Genomic DNA, 20,309 nt, shown 5'->3' with positions numbered 1-20,309 from the left:
CAAAATCTACTAGACTCTCATTCAATTCTTCTATGTCTAGGACTAGCAAGTTGTTTGAGATGGTGTACTCCGATGTTTGGGGACCTGCACCTCTAGAGTCTTTTGATGGTTATAGGTACTACGTTATCTTTGTTGATGATTTCTCAAGAGCCACTTGGTTGTACCTCCTAAAATTCAAAAGTGAAGTTATGGATGCTTTCAAGGACTTTCATAATCTTGTCATGAACCATTTTTCGTCCCAAATCCACATACTAAGGTCTGATAATGGCACTGAATATACATCCAAAAATATGACTAACTATTTGAGCACCCATGGAATTATACATCAAACAAGTTGTGTAAGTACTCCTCAGCAAAATGGAATTGCCGAAAGGAAGAATCGGGACCTACTTGAAAAAACCAGGGCGCTAATGTTGCAAATGAATGTGCCTAAGAGGTTTTGGTCTCAAGGAGTTCTTGCAGCCACCTATCTTATCAATAGACTGCCTAGTCGTGTTCTGGATACAAAATCACCATCTGAGGTTATGCAAAACAAAAAAGGTAATCTTTCCCATCTGAGAATCTTTGGATGTACCTGTTATGTTCATATTCAATCCCATCACCGAGACAAGCTTGATCCCAAAGCTGTCAAGTGTGTTTTCATGGGATACTCCTCCACCCAAAAAGGGTACAAATGCTACAATCCGTGCTCCAGGAAGATGTTTGTCTCAAGAGATGTACGGTTTGATGAAAACCAACCATATTTCAACAAATCATCAGATCAAAATCGTCAGGGGGAGCATTTCCTAGATCTCTTCCCATTGCCAAATCCAGTCGAACCAAATGACTGTGTCCATTCACTACCTCACAACCGGGACTCTCATGCAACTCTTAATGACAACCTGCTTATTGGAGACGACACTGAAGCCTCAGAAGCACAAGTAGTTCCCCATGACCATAACACAACATCTATACAAGAGAGTGGAGCTGAACCTATTGTGATCCCAGCTCAACCCCGCAGGAATCCGACTCGAGATCGACATCCACCATCAAGGCTGCAAGACTATGAAACTTACCATGCCAGGTACCCTATTCACAAGTTTGTAAATTACTCCAAAGTCTCTCACTCTCATGCAGTCTTCCTCAGTAAACTGTCCTATGAAAGTGAACCAAGGAACTTTCAAGAAGCCAATCGTCAAGTTGTGTGGAGGCTAGCCATGGAAGAAGAACTCAGAATGAAAATAAAACCTAGAGTGTAGTTCAACTTCCCAAAGGCAAGAAGGTGGTAGGCAGTCGATGGGTCTATAAAATCAAGTTTAATTCTGATGGTTCAATTGAACGACACAAGGCAAGATTGGTGGCTCGCGGTTTTACTCAAACTTTTGGAGTGGACTATAAGGAGACATTTGCTCCCGTGGCTAAGATGAGCACAATAAGGGTTTTGTTATCTGTTGCAATGAACCATGAATGACCATTGTACCAAATGGATGTAAAAAATGCTTTTTTACATGGAGACCTCGAAGAGGAAGTCTACATGCAACTACCCCCGGGTCATCCACAAGCACAGAATTCAGGTATGGCTTGCAAGCTTCATAAGTCAATCTATGGCTTGAAACAATCTCCTCGTGCCTGGTATGCCAAACTGAGCTCGGTATTTGAAAATTTTGGGTTCAAGAGAAGTCATGCTGATTCCTCCCTGTTTGTTCGAATAGAATCAGTTGGCAAATTAGTTGTACTAATCTATGTTGATGATATCATCATCACAGGTGATAACATTGATGAGATTCACACTCTTAAACATTCTCTTCATCAACAATTTGCCATTAAAGACTTAGGAGTTTTAAAATACTTCCTTGGGATTGAACTGGCCACTTCACCCAAGGGACTTTTTTTTAGTCAAAGGAAATATGTGATTGACTTACTTCAAGAAGTGAAGATGATGGATTGCAAACCAACTCGTACTCCTCTTGATAGCAAATTGAAGTTGGACTTGACAGGAGAACCTCTCAGTGATATCAGTTACTACCAACGATTGGTGGGTAAGCTTATATATCTCACCATCACCAGACCGGATATAACTTACGCCGTCAGTCTTGTAAGCCAATTCATGCATGCACCCACTGAAGCTCATTTAAATGTTGTTAAAAGAATTCTCAGATACCTCAAAGGCTCCATTGGTCGGGGAATCGTCATGAAAAACAATGGTCATACTCAAATCATTGCCTACACCGATGCTGACTGGGCAGGGAATGCTATTGATAGAAAATCCACTACTGGCTACTGCACGTTGGTTGGAGGAAACCTCGTGACATGGAAGAGCAAAAAACAAAATGTAATTGCTCGCTCAAGTGCCGAAGCTGAGTATAGAGCCATGGCTTCCACTGCATGTGAACTCATTTGGCTCAAGGGCCTTCTCTCGGACTTGGGGTTCTCAATCAACACACCTATGTCACTTTTCTGTGACAATCAAGCAGCTATGCATATTGCCTCCAATCCGGTGTTCCATGAACGCACCAAACACATTGAAGTTGACTGTCACTACGTTCGGGAACAAGTCCAGTCCAAGGTAATTCAAACCACATTCACTCGAAGCCAAGATCAACTTGCTGATATTTTCACGAAGTCTCTTGCTTCTCCTCAGTTTCAAAGTCTGTTATCCAAGCTTGGATCAATTAACCTCCTTGATCCAGCTTGAGGGGGAGTATTGGAAGAATAAGCCGTCCTACAGCCGTCAAGCCGTCCTACAGCCGTCCTACCTTGTCCTACCTACACACTAGCCGTCCTACAGCCGTCCTACCTTGTCCTACCTACACACTAGGACGACTACCTTGTCCCCTACAGCCGTCCTACCTTGTCCTACCTACACACTAGGACGGCTACCTTGTCCTACCTACACATTTGTATCATGTATATATATCCTTGTAATCTTGTAGATAAATTATAATGAGAAAAAGCATTCTCTTCCATATTTTCCACACTTCGACTTCACGCATTGGCTGCCGGAGTTGTTACATGAGCTTGATATGGGCATTAAGTCCATACATTACTGCACAATTAGTCCTGCAACTATCGGGTACCTGTCAATTCCCGAAAGGAATCCGATGGAGAAACAGCTAACAGCGGCTGACCTTATCCTGCCTCCGCCATCCTTCCCTGCATCATCGATTACCCTACGAACGTATGAAGCTCGTGGGCTTGTAGCGGTCATGTCGACAGAATTCGGCAGTGGGGTGACATTCACGCAACGCCAATTTCTTAGTTTTAGTGGATGTGATGCTATTGCTTTCAAAACTTGTAGAGAGATGGAAGGGCCTTATTGCGATTATATCGAAACCCAATATAAGAAGCCGGTGATTCTGGCAGGGCCGGTGGTGCCAGAGATCCCAACTACAAAGTTGGACGAGAAATGGGCAAAATGGCTTGAAGGGTTCGAGGCCAAAAGCATGATTTACTGCGCATTTGGAAGCGAATGCATTCTGAAAATTGATCAGTTTCAAGAATTGTTGTTGGGTTTTGAGCTCACAGGTTTGCCCTTCTTCGCGGCGCTGAAGCCGCCTATGGGAGCTGAATCGATCGAGTCAGCATTGCTGGAAGGGTTTGAGGAGAGGACACGTGGAAGAGGGGTTGTTTACGGGGGTTGGGTTCAGCAGCCATTGTTCTTGAGGCACCCTTTTGTGGGGTGCTTTGTGACTCATTGCGGCTCAGGGTCTTTGTCCGAGGCGCTAGTGAATGAGTGCCAATTGGTGCTGCTGCCGAATGTGGGTGATCAGATCATCAATGCCCGAATGATGGGTCGCGATCTGAAGGTGGGAGTCGAAGTGGAGAAGGGAGACTTAGACGGGCTGTTCACGAAGGAGGGTGTTGCCAAGGCAGTGGAAGCTGTGATGGAGGATGGCGGTGAAGTAGCTGAGGAGGTGAGGAGCAACCATGCAAAATGGAGGGAATTTCTCTCCGGCAAAGGGCTTGGTAGCTCTTATTTGGATAGTTTTGAACAAAAGCTGCATCAACTGCTTGAATGATTTTCTCTAGGTAGCCTTTGACGAAGTAAACTTCCTCAATTTGTTTTCTTCTGCACGCTACGATAAGTATCTTGATTGATAGAGTTTTATGCTTAAATCTTGTTCTTTGAAACTTCATTCCTAAGAAGAATGTTGGAATTTATGTTGAAGTAAATGAAACAAATTACTAGACGTGTTATGAATTGAATGGATTTGTAGCATCACGGCAACATTCCATATATATATATATATATATATATATATGTATGTATGTATGTATGTATGTATATGTTTGATAGAAGTAACAGATTATTATTTTGTTGTTTGTTTCAAGCTTTTTTCTTGGTATGACCTTTTCCTGATTTGCAAATGTCAGTTTTCTACTCTTGCACTTGATCTTCGATTAAGCCTTTCAATTTTTGGGACAAGGATTGTTTGCTCTCCCACTTCCGATGCCCTCCCGTGCCCTCCTGTTTGTGTGGTCACAGTTAAGCCACGTCAACATTTTATATTACTATTCATTTTTGCCTTATTATCTGTATAAAAAAACAATATAAAATGTTGACGTGGCTTAACCGTGATCACACAAAACAGGAGTGCACCAGAAGTGGGAGAGCAGACAATCCTTGTCTTAATTTTTGACACCCTTACAGAAAATAATATGTGCTGGATAATGGTTTTTGTATGAGACCCAATAAAACTCAATCCTATCCTAACTTTTAGGGACTGACTCACAAGGACCCCAAATTTCCAGAGTAGATTATCTCCCCTCCTATTATCATCATCTTCCATCCCTTCCTCTCACTCTTCTTTTTGTCTTATTCTTTGTATAAAAATTTCAAAACAAGATGTATACGTGGCGTAATCGCAACTGTTTAAATAAGAGATGATAGAAGGGGAGAGAGATTAGAAGGGGAGATAATCCTACTCCCCAATTCCCAATCCCACAAATTTAACAAATCATGATGGTTTACTTTTCAAAATTCGTTATCACAACTAAAGTACTGCATTTATTGAAAAGAAATATCCAATTTTATAATAATTGGGAACTTTAATGAAAATGTTTTGGATAAAATTTATTTTAATAAAAAAACATCTACTAAGTAAGGCATTTTATCACAGTAGTAGAAAAATGTTGAGCCATTGCATGAAACATGGGTTTAAATCCTGCTGGTGGCAAAACTAACATCTAATTTAAGAAAATCTATCGTTAGATTAAAAAAAAAAAAAAAACATGTACTAATTTTGTTTAATGTAAAGAGCCTCAAATTTAATGAAAATGATAAATACAATATAATAAGAACAAAAAGTAAAGCCCATAAATAGCAATTATTCCGTCAGTCCAATTCCTCTCGATTTGGAGAGATTTTTCTGACCAATACACGAAGTAGTATATCACGTGTTATTATACAAATAGTGGTATATGTGTGTTAAAAATTTAATAACTTAAAAATTAAAATTTCTCACCACTTACATAAAAGCACATAATGTACAACTCGTGTTTCTGTCACAATAAAAATTTTCTCCTCAATTTGTTCGTCAACTAGCTAAAATTCCTCTCAATTCATGATATTTAGAGAGTGAGAAGTGTCGATGGTGGAATATGGTGTTTATTTGGGGGCTAGGGTTTCGATAAAATTCTACGGTGAAATCGAAAAACCCAAGTCGAATGGCCCCCTTTGATATTTAAGCCGTGCTGTGGAGGGAAATCCCAAAAATCCCACTATAAACATGTGAAAGCTTTCGGTTTTGTTTGACTTTGACTCTTCTACTATTGGGTTGGGCCTGATGGTTAATTTACTCTCCATAAACAAGGGCCCAATTATTGCAAAGGCCCATTGTAAAAATTTGATGGGCTTGACCACAAAGACCCAGTTTCTCACCCTCCCCAAAAAGAAAACTCGATACGAGACGGAAGTAATAAACTTGTAGCTTAAATGGTTGAAAGTTTTTATTTATGCATCTCATTTTCACGTCTCATGTCCCAATCTTCCCTCCTCAGTATCATTAGCTTTAGGCTGGACCTATCTACACACTCTTTGTTAATTTTTATCTTTTGTTCATTTTTAATTTATTTGATCTGACGACAAAAATAAGAAGGGTGTGTATAATAAGGTATATAAGAAACATGATATGGTGACTGAAATGGAAATGGAAATTGGAATTTGGAACGACACCACACAAATTTTACACTTTTGTGGCTTACCCTAGTTAGTCAATTCGGAGTTGGTAAATTCAAGTGTAATATGCGCATGTGCATATTTTTTTTATTTTTTTTTATTGTATCGTATAAATACACGTAATTTTCAAGCAATTTTGAATAATACAGGTCAAATTTAGCATGTTATACACCTATTTTTCCATACATTATTGAAAAAAGACTAATCTTAAACAACATTGAAAAAAAAATCCTTATCTTTTTATGTAAATTTGATGATGCATATATTTTTCACCAATTCATCTAGGGGTGCAACTCAGGCGGGTTGGATGGGTTGGAAGGTCAACCCAATCTTAACCCAACTTTTACAATTCGGGTTCGGGTTGAGTTTCATTCGGGTTCATTTGGGATTGGGTTTAATTGGGTTAGGTTTACTTGGGTTGGGTTTGGGTTGCCCAACTTTTTCAAGTTAATCTTGTAACAACTTTAGTTTCCAAGAATTCATAAAAAAAATTAAGCCAAGTAGCATCAAAGCTAGCTAACTTTACATAAATCAATCTACTATAAAGCTTTAGGATTTAGAGACTACGAATATAGGCTGACTAATTAAAGCCTCTTATTACCTAAAAGTTTAAGTAATTATAAAGGATAATTTATTAAAAAAATATTAGAAAGGACGGCGGTTTTTGGACTTGGCTCACTTGGGTGTAGTATTAGCATTAATTGATATGTGTTTGGTTAGTTGGGTTGGGTTGGGTTGGGGATAAACGGGCAAATGATCAACCCAACTCAACTCAACTCAACTCAGTCAATGAACGGGTTGAAATTGGGTTGAGTTCGGACGAGTTATAATTAAAAATAAACCCACTTGTTTGGGTTTAAAGTCAGGTTAGATATGAACGGGTTTGGATTGACCCAATCCAAGTTGCACCCTAAATTCACCATTCACCATTCACCAACCAGAAAAACCAAAGGAAACTAGAAGCACATCACATTTAGCATCACCAAAACGACCACGTCTCCCTCATCTTCTTTTGCCGTGATCGATATCTACTTCTGACTACCAGTTGGTTAAATATCCAACAAATTCGCAGATTTTGTGTACTTTGACTCATTCCTCTTTAGGCATGCAGTACTCATTTCGAACCCCGAGTTAGGTAAACAAATTTTTTTTCCTTCTTATTTTTGTCACAACTTACAGCAGCTATTTGTGCTGATCTCTGATTAGTACCAAGAGCTCCTTGGTTCTTCGATGAACAAGGTAAGTACAAGGATTGTTTTGTTTGATCTGAGCGATATTTTGATATTATAATTTAACTACCGAGAGGAGAATTTGAGCTTCGGGTTGCCCCGCACTGATCTAGCCAGCTTGACTACATCCGGCCTGCAAACATGGGGGACAAGAAACTTCACGTTGCCATGTATCCTTGGTTTGCAATGGGGCACCTGACCTCATTCCTCCACATCTCCAACAAATTAGCTGAGAGAGGCCACAGAATCTCCTTCTTTATCCCCGTCAAAACCCTACAAAAGTTGGAGGCTTTTAATCTCTACCCGGATCGCATTGCCTTCATCCCCATCAATGTCCCCCATGTTCCCGGCCTTCCCCTAGGCACCGAAACCACAGCTGACGTTCCTTTCCCTCTTCACTCGCTCCTCATGACCACCATGGACCTCACCCGGCCTGAAATTGGACAAGCCCTCAAGGAACTCAAGCCCGATTTTGTTTTCTTCGACTTCACGCAATGGATGCCGGAGTTGTTACATGAGCTTGATATGGGCACTAAGTCCATACATTACTGCACAATTAGTCCTGCAACAGTCCTGTACCTGTCAACCCCCGAAAGAAATCTGATGGAGAAACAACCAACGGCGGCTGACCTTATGCTGCCTCCGCCATCTTTCCCCGCGTCATCAATTACACTACGAACGCACGAAGCTCGTGGGCTTGTAGCTGTCATGTTGAAGGAATTCGGCCGTGGGGTGACATTCATGCAACGCCAATTTCGTTCTTTTAGTGGATGCGATGCTATTGCTTTCAAAACTTGTAGAGAGATAGAAGGGCCCTATTGTGATTATATCGGAACCCAATTGAGGAAGCCGGTGCTTCTGGCAGGGCCGGTGGTGCCAGAGACCCCAACTAAAGAGTTGGACGAGAAATGGTCAAAATGGCTTGAAGGGTTCGAGGCAAAAAGCATGATTTACTGTGCATTTGGAAGCGAATGCATTCTGAAAATTGATCAGTTTCAAGAATTGTTGTTGGGTTTTGAGATCACAGGTTTGCCCTTTTTCGCGGCGCTGAAGCCGCCTATGGGAGCTGAATCGATCGAGTCAGCATTGCCGGAAGGGTTTGAGGAGAGGACACGAGAAAGAGGGGTTGTTTACGGGGGTTGGGTTCAGCAGCCATTGTTCTTAAGGCACCCTTCTGTGGGGTGCTTTGTGACTCATTGCGGCTCAGGGTCTTTGTCCGAGGCGCTAGTGAATGAGTGCCAATTGGTGCTGCTGCCGAATGTGGGTGATCAGATCATCAATGCACGAGTGATGAGCCGCGATCTGAAGGTGGGAGTGGAAGTGGAGAAAGGCGACTTAGACGGGCTGTTCACAAAGGAGGGTGTTTCCAAGGCAGTGGAAGCTGTGATGGAGGATGGCGGTGAGGTAGCCGAGAAGGTTAGGAGCAACCATGCAAAATGGAGGGAATTTTTATGCGGCAAAGAGCTTGAGAACTCTTATTTGAATAGTTTTGAACAAAAGCTGCATCAACTGCTTGAATGATTTTCTCTAGGTAGCCTTTGGGGAAGTAGGATTCCACAATTCGTTTTCTCACACGCACGCTTTGATAATTATCTTGATTGATTGAGTTTTATGCATAAATCTTATTCTTTGAAACTTCGTTCCAATATTATTTTTTGAAAGACGTAACAGAATATTATTTTGTTAGTTGCTTCAAGCATTTTTTCTTGGTGTGACCTTTTTCTGATACGCAAATGTCAGTTTTCTACTCTCGCACTTGATCTTGGATTGAGCCTTACATTTTTTGAAACCTTTTCTATTTGAACGAAGAAATGTAAGATTATTAAAGAACTCTAAAATGATGGAAATTGAAATAATGAAATTTTATTTTCTATAATTTTTGAATTTTTTTGTTTGATTAATCTAAAAGAACAATGAAATTTGAATACATAATTTGTTATTTTTAAACTCTCACTCATAGAAATTGGGAAATGACAAGTTGGGAATATGAGGACCCAAATTCCAAGTTTTTTTTCCCCTCGAAAATTCTAAATTTTTGTGTTTATGAATACAAACTTACAACATATTGATCAAATAATGATAACGTAGAGATCAAATATTGACAACAATTAATATCGTCATATAATTACTGTTTCCAAACAACTTAGAATTCACAAATCAAACAATTGAACCTCTCAATCAAGGTCCTAAACTTGATAATTTAACTAGTGTAATTTTAGGACAAGTATTCTCTCACCTCTTTTTTTCCTCTCCCCTTCTCTCCCCTTCTGTTTGAACGCTTAAGATTTCATCTTTGTCGAGAAAGAAAGAAGAAGAAAAAACTGTGAGAGAAGGGAGGGGAGGAGAAAGAATCCCCATCTGTAATTTAAGCACGTTCCATACTACTAGTCAGAGGGGGCGCTGAGGGGGAGCAAAAGGTTCAGTCGCACATGGCCCCAAATTTGAAGGAGCCCCCAAAATTTTTGCCATCTAATGTTATGTAATCATGTTATATATTTAGAAAATTGTTTTTTAGTACTTTAAAATCTCATTGTGCATTCCTTATAAGAGTACTTTTTTTCCTTTCTAAATATAAAAGGGTAATGCTAGAGAGACTAAATTTGTGAACTAAATGATGAGTCACCAATAGGAAATGATCACGTTTATCAATGCTTAAGTAATAATCCATGTTATTTAATTTACAAAATTTTGTCTACAAATTTAGTATCCCTAGCATCACTCAATATAAATTTTTTTAGTACAATGAGATATTTTGATTGTCAATAATAACACCCTAAAAACGATAGTTTTCCAATTTTATTATATAATAAGGTTATATATTCAAGTGAACTTTGAAGTTAGAGTTCTGAAGTTTTTTTTTTTTTTTTTTCATTTTTGGTTGTTTAAGATTGAATTGCTTTTGATTATTTAGTGAATGTTATGTTTGTAGCTTTTTTATTTATAATTAATGACATTTGTAAACTTGCAATCAGTGAGTGCTAAAGTTTATTTTGATTTAAGTGAATGTTTTATAACATCAATACATTGTTTTTCTTTTTTTTTTTAATATTATTTGAAGAAGGGACCCTTTTATAAATTTCGCATAGGACCTCTGAAATCTCAGAGACGGCCCTGCATACTACATGAGCTACAAGATGGTTGTTCATCATTTCAAAAAACATCTTCAAAAGTAATAAAAATATATCGATAAGATAATAACAACATATCCATCAAACAAGTAGCAACTCAAAAATAAATAAGCAGTGCACAACTAAACAAAATGTCCAAGAGCTCGTTTGGATTGCATAAAAAATTTTAGATGGCAACATTTTTTGGGGGCCTCTTTAAATTTAGGACCCATGTAGGATTTGAACATTTTGCTCCCCTCAAGCCGCCTATGTAATCCAACACCCACTCCACCTACTTTTTCGTACATTATTGAAAAGAGGGTTTATACAAAAAATATTAACAAATAGACATTTGTTGTATTAGTAAGGTTTTAAAAGACGTTGCACTAGTTTGGCAATAACTGGGAACTAGTGCCTCGGCAGTTAGGTGGGGTCATAATTGGGGCATAGGCTCATGTGTTGTCATGGCGGGGGCCTAGGCTTATTAAGCCGATTTAAGTAAATTTATTATATTATATAAATAAGTGTCTATTTATACCTATAAAAATATAATTGTGTGAGGAAAACATAAATTGTAAAGTAAAATGACATTTAGGTTATTAGAACATATTGATAAACATGGAGAACAAGCATAATAAGTGTTCATCTAATTATTCAACAAGTTTCTTACATTTTATTGAAGGAAAAAAATGCAAAATGAAAGTTATTGATTTTCTGTCGAGTTGCGATCTAGGTGGGTGCCTAGGTGGTCTAGGCAGGTACCTAGCTGGGCTAGGTGGACACCTAAGCAAGTCTAGACATTCTTTCTTAATTTTCAAATGCCTAATAATTAATCGGAACAGTGACCAACCACCTAACACTTAAACGTCCGCCAAACCAAAGGAAACTAGAGGCACATCACATTTAGCATCACCAAAACGACCACGTCTCACTCGTCACCTTTTCTTGTGATCAGTATCTACTTCTAACCACAAGTTGGTTAAATATCCAACAAATTCGAAGATTTTGTGTACTTGACCCTCTCCTTTAGGCATGCCAGACTCATTTCCAACCCTGACAGAAAAAAAAATGGTCTTATTTTTGTTACAACTTACAGCAGCTTTATGAGCTGATTTCTGTTAAGTAGCGACAGGTCCTTGGTTCTTCGATGGAACCAGGTAAGTACAAGGATTGTTCTGTTTGATCTGAGCCATATTTAAATATAATTGTTCTGTTCTGTTTGATCTGAGCCATATTTAAATATAATTGTTCTGTTTGATCTGAGCGATATTTTAATATAATCTAATCTAGTGAGAGGAGAATTCGAGCTTTTGTGTATAGGGTTGCCCCACGCTGATCTAGCAGGCTTGACTACATCCGGCCTGCAAACATGGGGGACAAGAAACTTCACGTTGCCATGTATCCTTGGTTTGCAATGGGGCACCTGATCGCATTCCTACACACCTGCAACAAATTAGCCGAGAGAGGCCACAGAATCTCCTTCTTTGTCCCCGTCAAAACCCTACAAAAGTTGCAGGCTTTTAATCTCTACCCGGATCGCATTGCCTTCATCCCCATCCATGTCCCTCACGTTGACGGCCTTCCCCCGGGCACTGAAACCACAACTGACGTTCCCTTTCCCCTGCACTCGCTCCTCATGACCGCCATGGACCTCACCAGGCCTGCAGTTGGACAAATCCTCAGGGAACTCAAGCCCGATTTTGTTTTCTTCGACTTCACGCATTGGCTGCCGGAGTTGTTACATGAGCTTGATATGGGCATTAAGTCCATACATTACTGCATAATTAGTCCTGCAACTATTGGGTACCTGTCAACCCCCGAAAGAAATCCGACGGAGAAAATGCCAACGGCGGCTGACCTTATGCTACCTCCGCCATCTTTCCCTGCATCATCGATTACCCTACGAACGCACGAAGCTCGTGGGCTTGTAGCTGTCTTGTTGAAGGAATTCGGCCGTGGGATGACATTCATGCAACGCCAATTTCTTTCTTTTAGTAGGTGTGATGCTATTGCTTTCAAAACTTGTAGAGAGATGGAAGGGCCCTATAGCGATTATATCGAAACCCAATATAAGAAGCCGGTGATTCTCGCAGGGTCGGTGGTGCCAGAGACCTCAACTACAGAGTTGGACGAGAAATGGGCAAAATGGCTTGAAGGGTTCGAGGCCAAAAGCATGATTTACTGCGCGTTTGGAAGCGAATGCATTCTGAAAATTGATCAGTTTCAAGAATTGTTGTTGGGTTTTGAGCTCACAGGTTTGCCCTTCTTCGCAGCGTTGAAGCCACCTATGGGAGCTGAATCTATCGAGTCAGCGTTGCCGGAAGGGTTTGAGGAGAGGACACGAGGAAGAGGCGTTGTTTACGGGGGTTGGGTTCAGCAGCCATTGTTCTTAAGGCACCCCTCTGTGGGGTGCTTTGTGACCCATTGCGGCTCAGGGTCCTTGTCCGAGGCGCTAGTGAATGAGTGCCAATTGGTGCTGCTGCCGAATGTTGGGGATCAGATCATCAATGCACGAATGATGGGCTGCGATCTGAAGGTTGGAGTGGAAGTGGAGAAAGGAGACTTAGACGGGCTGTTCACGAAGGAGGGTGTTGCCAAGGCAGTGGAAGCTGTGATGGAGGATGGCAGTGAGGTAGCCGAGGAGGTGAGGAGCAACCATGCAAAATGGAGGGAATTTTTCTCCGGCAAAGGGCTTGGTAACTCTTATTTGGACAGTTTCGAACAAAAGCTACATAAACTGCTTGAATGATTTTCTCTAGGTGGCCTTGGAGGAAGTAAAATTCCTCAATTCGTTTACTGCGCACGTTACGATAATTATCTTGATTGATCGAGTTTTATGCTTAATCTTGTTCTTTGAAACTTCATTCCTAAGAAGAATGTTAGATTACTAACTTGAAGTAAAAGAAACAAATTACTAGACGTGTTATGATTTGAATAGATTTGTAACACCACGACAACATATTCCATATATATATATATATATATATATATATATATATATATATAGATATGCAGTTTGATCTTTTAAGATAGAAGTAACAGATTATTATTTTGTTCTTTGTTTCAAGCTTTTTTCTTGGTGTGTGACCTTTTCCTGATCTGCAAATGTCAGTTTTCTAATCTTGCACTTGATCTTCGATTGAGACTTATTTTTTGAAACCCTTAACAGATTTATAGACCCAATAAATTCAATCCTAGCCTAATTTTAGGGACTGACCAACAAGGATCCCAAATTCCCAATCCCACAAATTTGACATCACGATGTTCTACTTTTCAAAATTTGTTATCATAACTAGAGTATCGCATTTATTAATAACATTCTTGACCGTCTTTTTAATGTAAATCAGTTCTGCATACGTTAGATCAACAATGTGATTAGTATAAGTAATATATATAGCATTATTTTGACTTGCAACCAAACACCTTGACAACACAATATGATCAATATATGTTGTATAAGGTCAACCTCTACTAAACACGAGTTGAGATCTTCTTTAGATCTCACTGTTCGAAACCTATAAACTAAAAATCTAAACCGTTAAAAAAAGAGAGATCTGGGCCCTAGTTTTGTGTGAGGTGACTAGTGAAATGGATTAATGAGAACTACAATATTCCAATTGAGTCATTCGGGGTCCTTGAGTTCTGGACAATTAGATTTGAAGAGAATCTCAGCTGATAAAATACCATATCATTGTTCCTTAATGCATTGCCGTTCATATAGCAAAGCTACTTTTTCATTATTTAAAGAATAATTATTTAATGGCACACACAAGCTCGAATAAACAAGCAAGTTTATAAATCAGTTTTAAGAGTGAAAAACTCAAAGAGGTAATTTTCCGATAAACTAAAGACAAGCTCAAACTCGAATACTAACAACATACTGATTCGATTATGACAACATATTCGATTTGATAATGATGACATATGGATTATAATTACAATATATGGGTCATATACTAACGGCATATGAATCAAATACTGATAACGTATTGATCAAGTATTGACAACAATTAATATCGTCAAATAATTACTGTTTCCAAACCTATGGCATATGGGGTGGAGGGGAGTAATTGCTTAGAATTCACAAATCAAATAATTGAACCTCTCAATTTAAAGGTCCTTAACTTGATAATTTAACTAGTGTAATATTAAGCACGTTTCATACTACGGGGGTACATGATGGTTGTGCATCATTGCGGAAAACATCTCTTAAAAATAATAAAAATACATCAATCAGATAATGACAACATATCGATCACGTAGGCAGCAACTCACAAACAAATAAGCAGTGGATAACTGGACAAAATGTCCTAGAGCCCGTTTGAATTTAAGATCCATGTAGGATTTACATATTTTGCTCCCCTCAAAGTCGCCTGTGTGACCCAACACCCTCTAAACTTACTTTTCCATGCATTATTTAAAAGAGGATTTACATCAAACAGTATTAACAAATAGACATTTGTCGTATAAGCAGTGTGAATACACATGATGACATTGGACATTAGAACATGGGATGGTGGGTATTGGTCTCCTTGCTTTTGTATTTTACGTCGGCGAATGGGAACTATGGGGTTGAATGAAGAAATGATAGCTGGCCATCTCCCATAAAACTAAGAGGAGAAAAAGTAGCAGTAGATGTAGAAGAGAAAATATATTAGTAAGTTATAAGGTTAGAGAGAATTCGAGTTTCTGTGTAATAGGTTATCCCACGCTGATCTAGCCGGCTTGACTACGTCCGGCCTGCAAAAATAGCAACGAGCGAAGACAAAATATGTGATGGCAAAAAACCCATCTCCTGGATTGCCGCCTAGGCTACCTAGAACGCCTAGAGAGCGCCTAACTCCTAGCTGATTTTACTAGATGACTTGGCCTAATTTGTGGCAGTATTTTACCACTCGATGTCTAGGTGGCCGCCTAGGCTGATTTTTAGAATACTGCATAAAACATCTCTTAATGTAATAAAAATATACTGATCAGATAATGACGACATATCAATCAAGCAAGCAACAACCTAAAAACAAACAAGCAGTGTACAACTAGACAAAATGTTTAAAAACTCGTTTGAAAGTGCTTTTAAAATGACTGAAAACATTTTGGTGAAAATGTTTTTGAAACCAATCCTCTGTAAAAATGCAAGTAAATCCTGGAAAAGCACTTAAAGTGTCTTTTGGAAGAAGCACATAATTAATGCTTATTGCAGAGTGCTTTCAGAACCTATAAACATTTTCTTTAAAAGCATTTTAGTCATTTTAAAAACTCTTTTACACGAGCCCCAAAACACTTTGAGAGCAAAGTTCAAAAGTTGCTAAGAAATTCAAAATACAGTTGGTCTACAAACTTAAAAGGGAATGCAAAGTTGGCCCCGTCAAATTCTCTCTTGTATAACTGGTTTTTTATTTATTGAGCTTTACCAAAGTAATTGTTTTCTTTTTTCCCCTGACATCTTGCAATTATATTGCAACTAAAATACAAAACCAGACGAAAATTGATTGGCGATGTAACCTAACTTTGACTGTAAACCCTAAAACTCCATACCGCAGGTGCAAAACCACATGGCGTGCCGAGTGCCGATGGCATCACCAAGATGTGCATTCTTGTCGTTGTAACCAATTATCGAACTGGCCTGGCCAAAGCAAAGCAGCCATCTGGTTTTACTGACATTAACAACTCTATGAGGGCGACCTCGTTCGGACGCTGGACCTTAAGACCGGGTTCAGTTAAACCTATTTGAGAAAATCCCATAGGTAAGTCAAGTGGCAGCTAGCATAACATGATATTAACAGGTTACAAAAGCAGCTCGCACTTACCAGGTGAAAGCTTTCGCCCCCTGTATAACTCTTTTGCCAAGGGATTGGCAGCCCAATGGTTAACAGCCACACTGCTTAAAGGTTGGAACCCGACTATCTCACCATCAGTTGACAGAACCACCTAAATATTGCCCAAATAGCATGCAGAAATGTTAAAAACACCAGAAAAGGTACAATGAGGATAATCAATAATAGAGCATTTAAGCCAACAACATTCTCCTTGGTACTAATGGCACACCAACATGTAGAGTATCGATTGTCGATATCAAACCACAATTAACCATAATAAGCGATCTATTTTTTACCAATAGACAGAAAAAGGAGGGGCTGGGTGCACTATGAAAGATGAAATAAATATCCGAGAAATATTTGAAATGTGTGTTTGTGAAGGAGAATGAAAACTAAGTTGAACGGCGGGTGAAAAAAACACAGAAGAAAGTAAACTTTAACACATGAGTTACCTGATAACTTGCAATATCTTGTGCTGATGCTTTCAAGTCTTCATCAATTTTCTCAGAAGAAGAAATAGTTGACATTGCTTCGTTGTTGGAACAATCATCACCTACCATCCTCAAATAATTTGGTACTTTACCAGTCCAAGCACCCACATCTGTTTCCATCATGATCTCACCCGGCCAACCCAGGGCATCCTTTATCTTTCTGACAACTGATATGCAAAATGCTTCCAACTGTCCAAATAGAATACCAAATTCACATTTTTCTCAGAACAATTAAGAAGCAGAATAAGATGAGGCAAAAAGGTAAATCTTTATTTTTCATTTAATCACGGCCCAATATTAAGTTCACTTCTAGGAAAAACTTCTATATATGCAACATGCTTCCAATTCTCCCAGACTTAGAAGCCTCAGGTGAAAATTGTGCACAAAATAACAATATAGATAAGTTTACTTCATAATCCAAAATTTTAAAATTTGATTGACATGGTGGCTAGATCCTAGATATCATCCCTCTCAGTACATGCATACCTTCACAGCATCCACCGACTGGTATAGTGCACTACCAACTTCAGATGATGGAATTGAAATGTGTTCTCTAGAGTACTTTCCACCTTTATTTGGGTAAGGAAAACCACGTTGACAAAGAGCACTAATTGTTATGAGAAAAATTCCACTCGCAATGGTGATAGGTAGCATTCTTAACAAGAAAGAACCCGTCTGAAATAAATGGAACCAGTTAGCATTGCACCAATTTCGAAATTCATTATCCAATCTGAATTCAATTGACCAAACGGTCCCAGACACACCAGAAGATATTGCAATCTGGGTTGAGAAAACATCCCTTCTACAAGTTATCACGATTTCAATATGTGCTAAAAGTATAAAAGAAACATAGAGCATCCATAACAAATAGGTTAAGACCTATGAAAAATCCTTAAACAAATAGAAGTATCCAAAGCATTGAAAATGCATGATTCCATCCCACAACTCCCATGGAAGAAAGCAAGTAAAAGCAAACATTACAACAATTTCCTTACACCTATCTTAGTCTAAGTCCCCGATATTCTCATACTAGTGTCATATCACTTGTATATGCCCCCTAACACAAGCTTGAAACTTCAGTAACTTTTCTTGAAAGAAATAGAAAACATGCTACATCCATTTACCTTCTAAGATCTAAATGTCATCACTAATTTTACAACTATTAGCAGAACCCTTTACATACATGATCAGGCTCCAACTGTTAACTTTAACAAAGAGAAATAAACATATGCACAGCAATACCTTTTTATTAGAAAAATTAGCAGAATTGGCAACAACACCACATGATAGCTGTTTATCTGGCATTGTGTAAGGATCTTCGTAATACATATCTATTAGGTCCGCCAATCCAACCTACAAATTTTATAAAATAAAATCATAAAGCAGACTTGATTCCATAAATCAATAGTTCACAACTGGAACTGGTATTAAGTTACATAAACTTAAATGGTAAAGAAGCAAATACACATAATATTGGAAAGAAAGGAAAGGATAAACTGAACCTTCTCCACCATGCACATCATCATCCTATCTCAGATAGATTTAAGCTAAAAGCCTAAAACCTAAGACATTACATGGACACTTCAACATGTCCAACATGTCGGAACTTGAAAGTACCCAATTTACAGACACTGCAGCAAGAACCATTGAAGGCAAGAAGCCCAACGCCCAGGAAAGAAAAACGTACCATTTGGGAGTGTGTCAAGAGAACTTCACATTTATTCTCTGCAGATTTTCTCCAACCTTCAAATTTCACATTCTCATGTTGATTAGCATCAATTTCTAGCCTATAAGCAGGAACATACTCGCTAGTCCACGAACTAAACTCAGGACCACCAATCTTTTCCAATTTAGAGAGTGCAGTTGGTGTCCACCAATAGTTCTTTGATTTTGTTTTTACGGGCTTAAAACTTCCCTTTGTTGAATTAAAAAGGTCCAGCAAACTCTTAGCATTTTCAATTATCTCATCTTCAAATAATTTGTATATGACAACTGAGGAATCTTCTGACACAGTCCTTTTAGGCTTTCGGAACCAGCGGAGAAGATTACTTGAAGTTTTGCCTGCGTAATCTTCAAGAAATTGTTTTTCAGTGCTTTCAAGAGCAGAGCTGCACACAACTTCGGCAAGCACAGAGATAATCCGTTCATCCGATGAACTAAGGGCGAAAGATGCAGGGACCTGCTGATACGAAATGTATAAGAGAACTGAACCTATCAGTATCATGTGGCACCTGCAGGACAGAGATTACTATGATATTACATTTTACAAGATAGTGATGCAGATGTCAAATTCTTTTACCAGAACCATTACAAATAAAGAACAAGGGCAAACCTCTCTTGGGTTCTCGAGATCCTCCATATCCCTTTCCGTTCCCGATTTAAAGACAACCAGCTCAAAGTTCCACAGCAGGTGTAGCACTACTTGCCTAAATGTCATCGAAAGAATGTTTCTCGACGTAGTGGTTGACAGCATATCATCGGTGATGGACCTTCTCAGTTTGCCGGCTTTCTCTTTAACTTTCCTAGCAGGCAGAAACTGTTGAAAATGTCAACTTCACATCACCAATCCAGCAAAAACCAATTCAAAAACACAACAACAAACTCTTGACCAACAATGTCGAAAGTAATTAGTTCAGCAAAGTGCATTTTAATGATTAGTTAGTTCGAATTCTCGACTACATTCATAACTATTATGAAAATGTCAACTTCACAGCACCAATCCAGCAAAAACCAATTCAAACTACGAAAACAAACTCTCAAAGAACAATATCGAAATTGATTAGTTCAGCAAATTGCACTTGATGATTAATTAGTTCGAATTCACAACTACATTCAGAACAATTAGCACAAAGTTACATGCTTTCTAATATACAAAATGGATACATAAAAATGAACTGACCAGTCGGGTCGAAACTGTGCTGCGGGGGCCCGGATGACCCGGGAATAAGGTCTCCACTACCATAGCGGGCATCCCCGAGCTGATGTGCTCGTCGGCTGCTTGTCCTCCGTCGGCAGCAGCAGCCGTCAGAGCCTGCTCGAATTCGACAGCGCCGACTAAAGTGAACCGAGCAGCGTCGTTCTCGTACGTTCTCACGCCGGGGAGGACTTTCTCGTCGGACTCGGCCACGGCTTGGAGGACCTCCTGCTCTGTGACTGGGACGGCTTTCCGATCGGAAGAGCGGGCAAGGGTAAAATGGACATTTCGAGGGGGTTCGAGGGTCATAAGGGAGAGGTGGCGGGGTCTCAGGGGAAAGAGAGGAGCGTGGAGAAAGATAGATTGAATGGACGCCATCAGTGACTGAGTTCGAGCTCTGAACAGGGGCTTAGGGTTTTTGAACGTTGCGGTTGAAGTTGGGTAGTGGCTTTTTATTTTTTTTAACTATAATTTCTTTATTGCCGCTTGCTACTAAGCACGGTGATACTCTTATTCACTTGTAAGTTTTGTGAGTGAGATAACTTGGTTCAATTTCGACAAAAATTAACTTAAATCCTAATATTGCTAGTCCAAT

General features: G+C 39.2%; 2 protein-coding genes and 1 pseudogene across 4 annotated transcripts; 2 read left to right on the top strand and 1 right to left on the bottom strand.

Moving 5' to 3' along the window:
- Positions 1 to 7,526: 7,526 nt before the first annotated feature.
- Positions 7,527 to 8,907, top strand: LOC137723914 (cyanidin 3-O-galactoside 2''-O-xylosyltransferase FGGT1-like). Its single transcript, XM_088693771.1, has one exon. It carries the CDS (start codon positions 7,528 to 7,530, stop codon positions 8,905 to 8,907), a length of 1,380 nt encoding a protein of 459 aa, XP_088549897.1. The 5' UTR covers position 7,527.
- A 2,652-nt stretch (positions 8,908 to 11,559) lies between these two features.
- On the top strand, positions 11,560 to 13,422 carry LOC137722384 (cyanidin 3-O-galactoside 2''-O-xylosyltransferase FGGT1 pseudogene; annotated as a pseudogene). The gene has a single exon (XR_015962273.1). The product of XR_015962273.1 is annotated as a cyanidin 3-O-galactoside 2''-O-xylosyltransferase FGGT1 pseudogene (transcript).
- Positions 13,423 to 15,849: 2,427 nt separating this feature from the next.
- On the bottom strand, positions 15,850 to 20,198 carry LOC137725998 (deneddylase). 2 transcript variants are annotated; one of them, XM_068464849.2, is made up of 8 exons: positions 19,700 to 20,198; positions 19,133 to 19,336; positions 18,488 to 18,979; positions 18,043 to 18,153; positions 17,287 to 17,475; positions 16,762 to 16,989; positions 16,301 to 16,421; positions 15,850 to 16,216 (listed from the first exon to the last, which is right to left on the bottom strand). In XM_068464849.2, exons 1-8 carry the CDS (start codon positions 20,090 to 20,092, stop codon positions 16,104 to 16,106), a joined length of 1,851 nt encoding a protein of 616 aa, XP_068320950.2. In that variant the 5' UTR covers positions 20,093 to 20,198; the 3' UTR covers positions 15,850 to 16,103. The 2 variants fall into 2 exon arrangements, with proteins under 2 accessions (XP_068320950.2, XP_068320949.2); XM_068464848.2 differs by having other exon boundaries at positions 18,488 to 18,982; positions 19,700 to 20,169.
- Positions 20,199 to 20,309: the final 111 nt, after the last annotated feature.

Source organism: Pyrus communis, chromosome 5 (genome assembly GCF_041283825.1).
Source record: "Pyrus communis isolate YQ-2024b chromosome 5, ASM4128382v1, whole genome shotgun sequence".
NCBI lineage: Eukaryota > Viridiplantae > Streptophyta > Magnoliopsida > Rosales > Rosaceae > Pyrus > Pyrus communis.
Note: the sequence above shows the minus strand (reverse complement) of the source record. Positions and strands in the feature narration are given on the sequence as shown.

What these genes read in the sequence shown, in the direction of transcription:
- LOC137725998 (XM_068464848.2), bottom strand. Translation starts at nt 20,092, where the DNA reads ATGGCGTCCATTCAATCTATCTTTCTCCACGCTCCTCTCTTTCCCCTG. An exon ending in ATCTCGAGAACCCAAGAGAG is followed by an intron (nt 18,983 to 19,132) that starts GTTTGCCCTTGT and finishes ATTTCGTATCAG; the next exon opens with CAGGTCCCTGCATCTTTCGC. An exon ending in AAGATATTGCAAGTTATCAG is followed by an intron (nt 16,422 to 16,761) that starts GTAACTCATGTG and finishes GGCAATATTTAG; the next exon opens with GTGGTTCTGTCAACTGATGG.
- LOC137723914 (XM_088693771.1), top strand. Translation starts at nt 7,528, where the DNA reads ATGGGGGACAAGAAACTTCACGTTGCCATGTATCCTTGGTTTGCAATG.